Source organism: Tursiops truncatus, chromosome 12, assembly GCF_011762595.2.
Source record: "Tursiops truncatus isolate mTurTru1 chromosome 12, mTurTru1.mat.Y, whole genome shotgun sequence".
Lineage (NCBI taxonomy): Eukaryota > Metazoa > Chordata > Mammalia > Artiodactyla > Delphinidae > Tursiops > Tursiops truncatus.
In genome coordinates this window covers 14,432,868-14,441,977 of record NC_047045.1, presented here as the reverse complement: position 1 = coordinate 14,441,977, position 9,110 = coordinate 14,432,868, and the positions used below count along the sequence as shown (strand labels likewise).

Sequence of the window (9,110 nt, the reverse complement as noted above, 5' to 3'; positions counted from 1 at the left end):
ACATATGAATGCAAGTGGCTACACTTTCTGTCCTCAAATTCCATCTTAGAATCACATTGATCATATATGCTTTATTTAATACACCACCACTAGCAACTTTTCAAGTCTCTGCATCCCTTCTCCTGAGTCTACCTTCACTTCTTCCACTGTTCCCTGTTCGATAAAGCCCACTCTCAATCCATTAGACATCATCATATAATAGAACATGCCTACAGACTTCTCCTTTAAGTTTCCTGCCATCCGGAACAGCTCTTTCTACTTCATCCACCGTGTTGCTCCAAATCTTGGGGGAATGTGTTCTAAAATTGTTTTTCTCCTTTAATCTTTGTAGCCGTACTGTGAACTCATGAAGTGATGGGTGTGTATGTGTGTGTCTATATATACATGTTTTTTTTTCAACGAAGATATGTATTTCTCCTTATCATGCAAACTAAGACATTTAAAAATCTAAGCTACTAGAATAATTTAATTTGGAGGAAAAAAAGTTGAGTGGTAAATTACTAATAACATTTAAATAAGTAAGGGATTATATGATTGTTGATAACCAGCTAATCTTTGTTACAGATTAAAAGGTTTCTCAGTGAGATATAAGGGAGACAATACAAAGTGTTAAATAATGAGTTGGCTTACTGAAGTTGGTTCTCTCTATTCTTTCTGTAGCAGCCAAATAGTATATCTACTTACATGGTTCAAATCTGATACATATTCAAGCTTTGTGAAGGAAGAAGAATATGTGTGTTGAGAGGGAGAAAGTCAGACCAACATGGACAAAACCAATATTGGGGAGCAATCCAGAAGGAGGAAAGTGGTGTGTAAAACAACACTCTTTTGACAATTGTATTTTGTTGTTAGGGCAGATGAGGATTAAAAAAGAATGTGGTTTTTGAAGAAGAGTGTTTTCTACTTTTCCATTTCTACACTTTATAGGACAAAGCTTTTGCTATTAAAAAAAAGCATAATATCACACACACAAAAGATTTAATATATAATCTTAAAAGTTGTAATTGTAAAGTTTTTTTGAGTTCACCATACTAGTGGGAGCAAACTAAATTTCATAAATGTGGTTGAATCTTTTTATTTATAAACTATCCCATCTTGTTCCAGAAAGAACTTGAATGGCAGCATTTGATTATTTCATTAGAATAGTAACTTATCACAATCAAGACAGACTTTCTGTTAAATGTTTATCTTGTTTCATGTGTTGCCAAGTGAAGCAATGAATTGCACAGGAGCTTTTACATTTCACGAAGTTTGTAATCTCCTAGACACTGTATTATACAAAAACAGTAGTTGTTGGCTTTCCAAACTTTTACTATTTTTTTAGCCTTCTTATAAAAAAAAAGGTATGAAAATCTTTTAAAATTGACATTTTATTTTTGAGGTCCATGAAAAAGTTAAAATAAACAAATAGAAATGGATATAGATGAAATTTGAACTATCCTTATGTGCAAAAGTTAGCTGAGAATGCCACTGCCCTGGGAACTAAAATTTAGGACTTCAAAGTAAGATTTTCTTCCTATTTGATATGTGCTGACTTTTTGTGTACACATGCACAATACATGACATAATAAACCCTATAGTTAACTGATGATGTCAGATTCCAGAAATGTTTTACGTTTAAAGAAATTAAAATGTTATAAAGGAGTATTTGTCACATTTGAAGAACTAAGTAGAATTCAAATTAACATCTATTGTTAAAAACAAATAATTTATTTGGCTGAAAAGAAGTTTTAATTTTTAGCAGGTAACCTACATTTTCTTATAACAGACTGATAGCTATAAATTAGTTCAAAGGCAGGCTCACAACTATCTTCAAATTAGGTCTTTGAAAAAGAAACTATAAACATTGTCAAAGGTTAGTCAAAATGACAGGAACATCATATTCAGAAAATTTAGAAGGAAATTTTTCCTTAAAAATTTTTTAGGAGCTAAGTACTAGTAGCATACTTAGGAAAAGCTTCTAAATGAAAAGCATACATGAGATATTCATACTAGCTTTCCATATTTCCATACTACTCACAAGATATATATAGAAAACTTTACCCAGAGTAATATTATATTCCATGTCATAATTTGGTTTCTTTTCCTTAGCAAGGATAAACATCTATTAGTAAGAATCAGACTAATGCAAACATTTTAAAAATCACAAAATTCTAACTATAATGTTTAGTTCCTAAAAAATCTGTTTATTTGAAGAACATCGTAATGTAAAAACATCACAATTATTTGAAGAATATGATACTTTTTTAAAAGTTAAGATAAAATAGAAAGCATGTGTCACGGAAATAAACAGAATTGCAAAAAGGCATATTAAATGTCCATCTTTTCAAACCTAACCATCTAGAAGCAAGCTACTTTACCTATCATAGTTACAATAGAACTAATGTCTTTAAAAATGCAAATATTTTTAGTACTTGAAGGATAGCCATTTCAATAAATAACAATGACTCTGATAACCCTACAGCAATAGGACAAGTCATGGTAACTTCCCTTTTTAAAAAAATTTGGTTAAGATTGTTATAAAAGGCAATTTTTACATCCTATTACTCCAAATAGGTTTAGGTGTTTTTTTCCTCTTTCTCACATGTACGGTGATTTCTGGCTGTTTCAGTACAAGGCATCACACCGGTGCAGTCTTGCAATGCAGCCCGAGGCAGTTGCAGCAAGTATTTCCCACTAGGAATGTAAGGAGCTAGGAGGGTACAAGGGTTGAGGAAGCAATCTAGAAAACCACAATGCAGCTTGTTGGTCCTTTCCCCATAAATAACTTTTTTAGACCACGTCCATAAAATGCAGTTTATTATCTAAATTTTTTAAGGAGACTCTTTTGTTAAATGTTAACAAAAGAACGACTATCCTAGTTCCCTTTAAAATGCAATCCTTAAAAAAAAAATCAACTCTCAAGTCTTTTTGAAAAGTGCTTAAATCCTCTGGAGATAAATATCACTTGGTGTCCTTGTTTCCTAACAAATGGCTTTTTCCATTGTTTCCATTAATTTCACCCATATTCGTTTTTTAAAAAACAAGGCCCTTATCCTCATCAGCAAAAGACAGATGTATGATTTAGCATATAAAACCGGTAATTACATACTAATTTATGAAAGATTAATTTTTTTCTCTTTTCGTCAGTCTCCAAGAAGTCTTCCCGTGATCAACTGTAAACAGGAATGGTTTACACCTCAAATTAGAAGCCATTAATTAGCATGACGAAGTCAACTGCAATATACACAGATAATTTAAATTATTTAATCACCAATCACCTTGGCTAAAAGCGTACTATACTCTTTCGTTATCCTTCGGTACGTTATTGATCTGTCAGTATATTACCTCTAGATCAGTTAGAGATAAATATTAACGTTCTTTCCTTTCGCTCAGGTTTACATTATTCCTTCTTGTAAACACTTAGAAAAGCTTTAAGGTTCTTTAATCCCAAATCCCTAATTAGCTATTACTAGCCTTTTTGTAACGAGGAAAAAGAGTATCTGAAGTACAGATCAGGAGTTCGCTTTGCCCATATAACAATGAAAAACATTTTTAAAATGTACGCTTAAGGCAATGGCAGTAATAAAAGACACGAAGAGGTGGCTTCAGCAAATAACGGGCTTGCAAACGCAAGTGCTCAACAAAAAGCGCCTGAACCTCTATTGCAATATACAGCACTCCAATAAATTACACAACACTTTGCATAGGCTGCAGAAATAACGCAGGACAAGACTTACACAGATGCCAATCCGCAGCATTTATACACATGCACATGGCAAGAGAGAAACCAAACACTATCATTCAACTCGGGCAGGGTAGCGCGATCCCGAGTTTGCCCAGCGTGAGAGTGCTCTCTGCGTGTGTGTCTGTGCGCGCGCGTGAGAGTGAGACCCATCCTCGGGGCATTTCCCCTCTTTGGGCAGTTTTGCTTCATTTGTTTCGTATTTCTGCTACATAGAAACTAACTTCCATCTCAGCCCCAGCCAGCGCCGCTGAATAGAGCCTGTGCTGCGGCTCCGTGTGCGTCAGATCCCTCCGCGGAGCCGTCCCCGGCCCCCTCCCTCCCGAGGTCGGCCTCCACAGAGAAAGCGCCTTCCAGCCAACCGGTGGCTCCGGCTCCGACATCTTCGACTGAAAATAAATAAATAAATCGCACCTTCGGTCGGGGAGCCGCGGGCGGGGGTCTCGCCGCGCCGGCTGCGGGGGCGCCGGGGCCGCGGGGTCGGAGGCACTCCTTTTTCTGCGCCGGGGGCGGGGGCGGGGGCGCGGGCGCGGGCCGAGGACAGGCCGAGCCCGGGGCCGCGAAGGCGGCGGACTCCTTTCTGCGGCGGAGGGATCCGCGGCGGAGGCGGCGGCGGCGCCTGTAGCCGCTGCCTGAGAGTTGTTGTTTCCTCCTCCTCCTCCTCCGCCTCCGCCGCCGTTGCTTGAATGGTGGAGCCGAGGCTCGGCTCGTGAACACACAGTGACAGCTATAGGGCAGGCGGCGGCACCATCCCCGCTTCCACTCGGCGGCGGGGTGTCCCGCCGGCGGCCCCGAAGTGACCCATAAACATGTCTTGTGAGAGGAAAGGCCTCTCGGAGCTGCGATCGGGTAAGTCGGGGGGCTGCCGGGGCCGCTGGCACCGGGCGATTCCGCCCGCGGTCCCCCGCCCCCCGCCGCCCGGCCGCTCAGCCTGTGTGTCTCCCCGTCCCTCTCTCCCGCGCAGAGCTCTACTTCCTCATCGCCCGGTTCCTGGAAGATGGACCCTGTCAGCAGGCGGCTCAGGTACGGCGGCGCGCGGCGCGGGCCGGGCCGGCGCTCGCCGCTCGCGGGCGTGGGGGAGGGCGGCGGCGGCGGCGGCGTTGGCGGCTGCGGCGGGGCCGCGGCCCGGGGCGCGGGGCTCAGCTCTCCCCGCTTTGTTGTTGCAGGTGCTGATCCGTGAGGTGGCCGAGAAGGAGGTAAGGGCGGCGGCGGCCCGCCGCGTCCCGCCGCCGCGCGGCCGCCCCTGGGCCGCTGCGCCGCCGCCGCCGCCGCCGGGGCGCGGGGCGCGGGGCTCGGGGTCCCAGGCGGGGCGCGGGGAGGGCGGGGGAGGGGCGCGGGCGGGCCGGGGCCGGGGGCCGGGCTCACGGGGCGTCCTCTCCCCGCAGCTGCTGCCCCGGCGCACCGACTGGACCGGGAAGGAGCATCCCAGGACCTACCAGAATCTGGTGAGACATTCACGTCGCGGAGCAAAGAAACTTTTCCCCGAGTCGAATAAAAATTGAATTTCCCGCAATTTTTTTACAGAGACAAAAACTTGGCCCCAGAACCTGAAAGCTCCGAAGGCCACGGGGAGGGTTGGGAGGCCGGCGCGGGGGTTGCGGGGGGCAGTGGCCGGGGAGACCCGCACCCCGGGGCCGCAGGGGCTGCCGACAATTTATTTGTGATATTTTGTTAATGTGCTAGAAATAAAGATACGTCATGAGTGTTGTGCAGTGCAAGGCCGGAGGAGGAGGGGCCGGCGCGCGCGTCCGTGCGGGCGCGGGGGCGCGCGCGAGGCGGCGGCGGCGGCGGCGGCGGCGCGAGGAAGGAGGGCGCGCTCGCTCGCCTGCTCGCTCTGCACGCGCGCTCGGCTCGGCTTTCTCCTGCCGCACACAATAGCTGGTGACTAACTGCTCCGAAGTGGCATTAGCATTTCACAAGCCGCCTATTCAGCCTCTGCGGAACCGTGGCAAGACGTTATTTTTTTTCCTCTTCCGTTTCTGTGGCTTTCCTTTACCTTCAGAGCTAGGTTTTTTTTTTTTTTTTTTTTTTTTTTTTTTCCGTCGGAGGGGTTCGGCCGGCTGATGGTCGTTGGCCAGCGGGCGCATCTTGCATCTACGGAAGCTTTTTTCGCAGAAGTGTAAAGCGTGTAACACCCTAAAGCCAGAAGTTTAACAGGCTTTTTTTCATTTTGCTAATTTTCGCGTTAGGCCCCTCGTTAAATTAAAAGCTGCTATTGGAGGCCCCTGAAGCGTGTTGATTTTTTTACACGTACACTTACTGTGGAGTGGCGATTGGCAAGTAAAAGTTTTTCAGTTTTACAGTGGGATGTATTTTGTTAGTCGCTTGAAAAATACCTCTCTTAATTTTGTGGGTTTCCGAATTGAGTATTTTAGTCATTTCTGAAAATTGATTTCTAAAAGTGGTCCTGACCCCTTGAGTGTTGTGAATGGAACAGTGGGGTATTTGTATTCGGGAGTTCTGCTTTTCGTGTTAATTTCTCCTCCTCCTCTGATTTAGGTTGTATGCGTATGTGTGTGATGTGTGTGTTAAAGCAGTCACTGGGGCACATCGAGCCTTTGAAATTTATGCAGTGCATTGATTTTTCGGAGACATGTTTGCAGCTGATGTTTTAAGATAGTTATAATGTTACTTCAAGAGGGCTTCTGAAAGCATCAGGAAGTTTCAGCTAGCTTTGAACGCCTTCAGCGAGATTGAGGAAGGCATGACATGATTTTTGATGGCTCCTGTTTCATTTGCATATAGAACATCTAACTTTTGTGTCTAAATGTGTTATGATTTAGTATAGGTTGTTGGTAAGTGCTCACAGCTATTGAAATAAGCAAGCGTACTTAGGTTTAGTTAAATGAATAGAGAGTTAACAGCGCATTCATTTCCATACTGTTAGTTTTTCAAGTACGTAGTGATTTCAACTAGTCTTATTCAGTACTTGGCTAAAATGAATGGAGTTTGAAGCAAACTCCAAGATTCAATAACAGCAATGTTTAATTTTTAGGTTTGTAAATATTTGACAAAATCTTAAGTGGATTTCCATGTATTTCTTGTTATTTAAAGAATTATCATAAAGATAATATTCCATTTTTAAGAACTGGACAGACAGAACTTATCTTTGCCTCTCTTTTAACCACACCCATCTTTGCGTTTTATAAAACCCCACAAACCCCAAGTCACTAAAGGTTGCTGTGTTCTTTTTAATGTGGAGACTATTGGTAACGCTATTTTTATGTCTTTTAAATGAAGCGGCCAATGGTATCTGGCCAAATTATGAAAATGTCTAGTCCTTGTAGGAATATCATTTTGTTTTCCAATAAAAACAGGGTTACCAGTGTTTTTCAGCTTTTTTTGAGCGAGTTTATTACCTCTCAAATATTAGTAAAATGAGTTTATATTCCTAGTCTCTTTATCAGACTTGACTTAGGATACCATAAGCAGTGTCTTTATCAGTGTGTTATTTATCAAAATCCACCTATTTTGTATGGAAGTGTCTTTTCTTGCTTAGAGTGTTTTCAGACCTTTTTACCAGAGCAGTCATGTTGGCACGCTCATGAGATAGTTAAGAATTCTCATTAGACTTCAGGGTTCTCTGGCTCATTTTCTCATTTCGTTCGTTCAGCATATTACTCACTCTGTATCAGCTGGATCCGAGGCACCATTTGAGGTACTTTCATACCCATCGAACTATATATCGAGGTGTGTGGTATTTGGTTTAATTTTGTTTGACTTTTGGTTGACATTTAGTTAGCCCTAAAGATATTTTAGAACACTAGGTATTTAAGTACGTTTTTGTTTAATAGTAGGATTTTGAAATTTTATGGTGAGCTAGGTGAGCACATGCAAAGTCTCTTGTACATCATTCTCTGTTGCCTTAATTTATTCCTGAGACTGAAAAAAAGTTTTGTGTCCTATTAAATTTAATTTACATAATGTTGGTTTGAAGATTATTTTGGTGAGTGAAGCCAAAGTTTGAAGATTATTTTGGTGAGTGAAGCCAAAGTAATAACTATTGTTTGTAGTTTCAGTAGTGTTTACCTCTACCTGGAAATTTTGTTGCTTACGTTAACCGATAAATTGGGTAATATTTTAAATGGTTTTAAATGGGAGAATTTGTATGTCAAATTGAAATTTTTAGAGAACCTCAAATTACAGCTATTTAGGATGGGGTATAATATTTGTATTTGTGAGCTTAAAACAAGCATAGATCAGCATCTGCAGTCAGGCTGCAGATAAAATCACAGTGGTTGAGTTTTGACCAAGCAGAAAGTGGAGTTTTAAGAGCAGTTTAAAAGTTTACAGAGTTGAAATAAACGTATTATTATTTTTTTTAAGTGTCATTGGTAAAGGTATTGTTAAACAGGATTATGGTTATTGCTGTCTATCTTAAGACTTAAAACATTTTTAAAAGTGGATGGAATTTGATAGGAAGTTAAAGGGTTTAAAAATTTCTTCTGGCTCAGTGGTATATGTTTAATCAGATTTTCTATTTTTAAAAAGTATGAGGTTGCTTTTAAAGTAAAAGGGCATTTTTTAAGCTTTCATTAGAACTCTTATTTTTTTAAAAGGAGTCAAGCGTAAGGAGGCAACTTTACAGAATAAGAAAACAACTAATTTTTGGACAAAGAGAAAGCTTTGTCATTTATTTATTTCTTAGTTTGAATAGTGAAATTAGTTGGTTTATTAAGTTTCGCTCTCTAGTTGTCACCTTAAGTAGTGGCAACATAATTTAAGTTGCATATTTATGAGATCTTGAGGCGGAATTTATAAGCGTTTTTTGCCAGATTTGGGACTCTGATTACATTTCTTGCCTACGAGGCATTATTTTCCAAAACTGTGTTCTTGTTTTGCTAATCTGTTATGATATAATAATTATTATTTTTTGTAGTGGTGTTTGCTTTTTAAAAAATGATTGCACTTTATTAGAAATCTTTGTATTCAAGGGAAAGGATTGGGAATCAGGAGACTGCGGGTTGTGATCTTAGCCCTGCCTACAGTTAGCCTGCAGGTTAACCTCTGGCAAGTCAGGAATTTCTCTGGGCCCCTGTTATCTCTTTCTTGTCAGATAAGCGAATTGAAATCTGATTTTTGACTAGAAGTCGCAATGCATTGTTTCTAAGAGCTCAACTTTTTCATTTTGGAGTTTCATTATCTAAAACACAGAAAAGTAGACTTAGACAAATCATGCATTTTAGTAAATTGTATAAATGCTTTTTGTAGTGCTGTTCTTAGTTTGTAGAATCATTTCTCCTTGAAAAGAGGAAGATTTTTGAGACACAACCACTTTGTAGACTACCTCTTTATAATTAATATGTTTTCACCATGGTTTAAGTACTGGTTTTCATAAATTATTGGCCGTCTTAAATTCAGAGATGAATAGGAACCATAAATAGGA

General features: G+C 41.0%; 1 protein-coding gene across 3 annotated transcripts in view; it reads left to right on the top strand.

Moving 5' to 3' along the window:
- The first annotated feature begins 4,373 nt into the window (after positions 1-4,373).
- The window catches only part of PHIP (PHIP subunit of CUL4-Ring ligase complex), a 127,099-nt gene continuing 122,362 nt past the window's right edge, over positions 4,374-9,110 (top strand). For 2 of the 3 annotated variants that reach the window (XM_019929326.3, XM_019929325.3), the window contains exons 1-4: positions 4,375-4,573; positions 4,689-4,747; positions 4,891-4,920; positions 5,110-5,169. In XM_019929326.3, coding sequence (XP_019784885.1) covers positions 4,534-4,573; positions 4,689-4,747; positions 4,891-4,920; positions 5,110-5,169 — 189 coding nt within the window. In that variant the 5' untranslated portion in view covers positions 4,375-4,533. Of the gene's footprint in view, positions 4,574-4,688; positions 4,748-4,890; positions 4,921-5,109; positions 5,170-9,110 lie in introns of all 3 variants that reach the window. The other variant, XM_019929328.3, reaches the window with a different exon arrangement.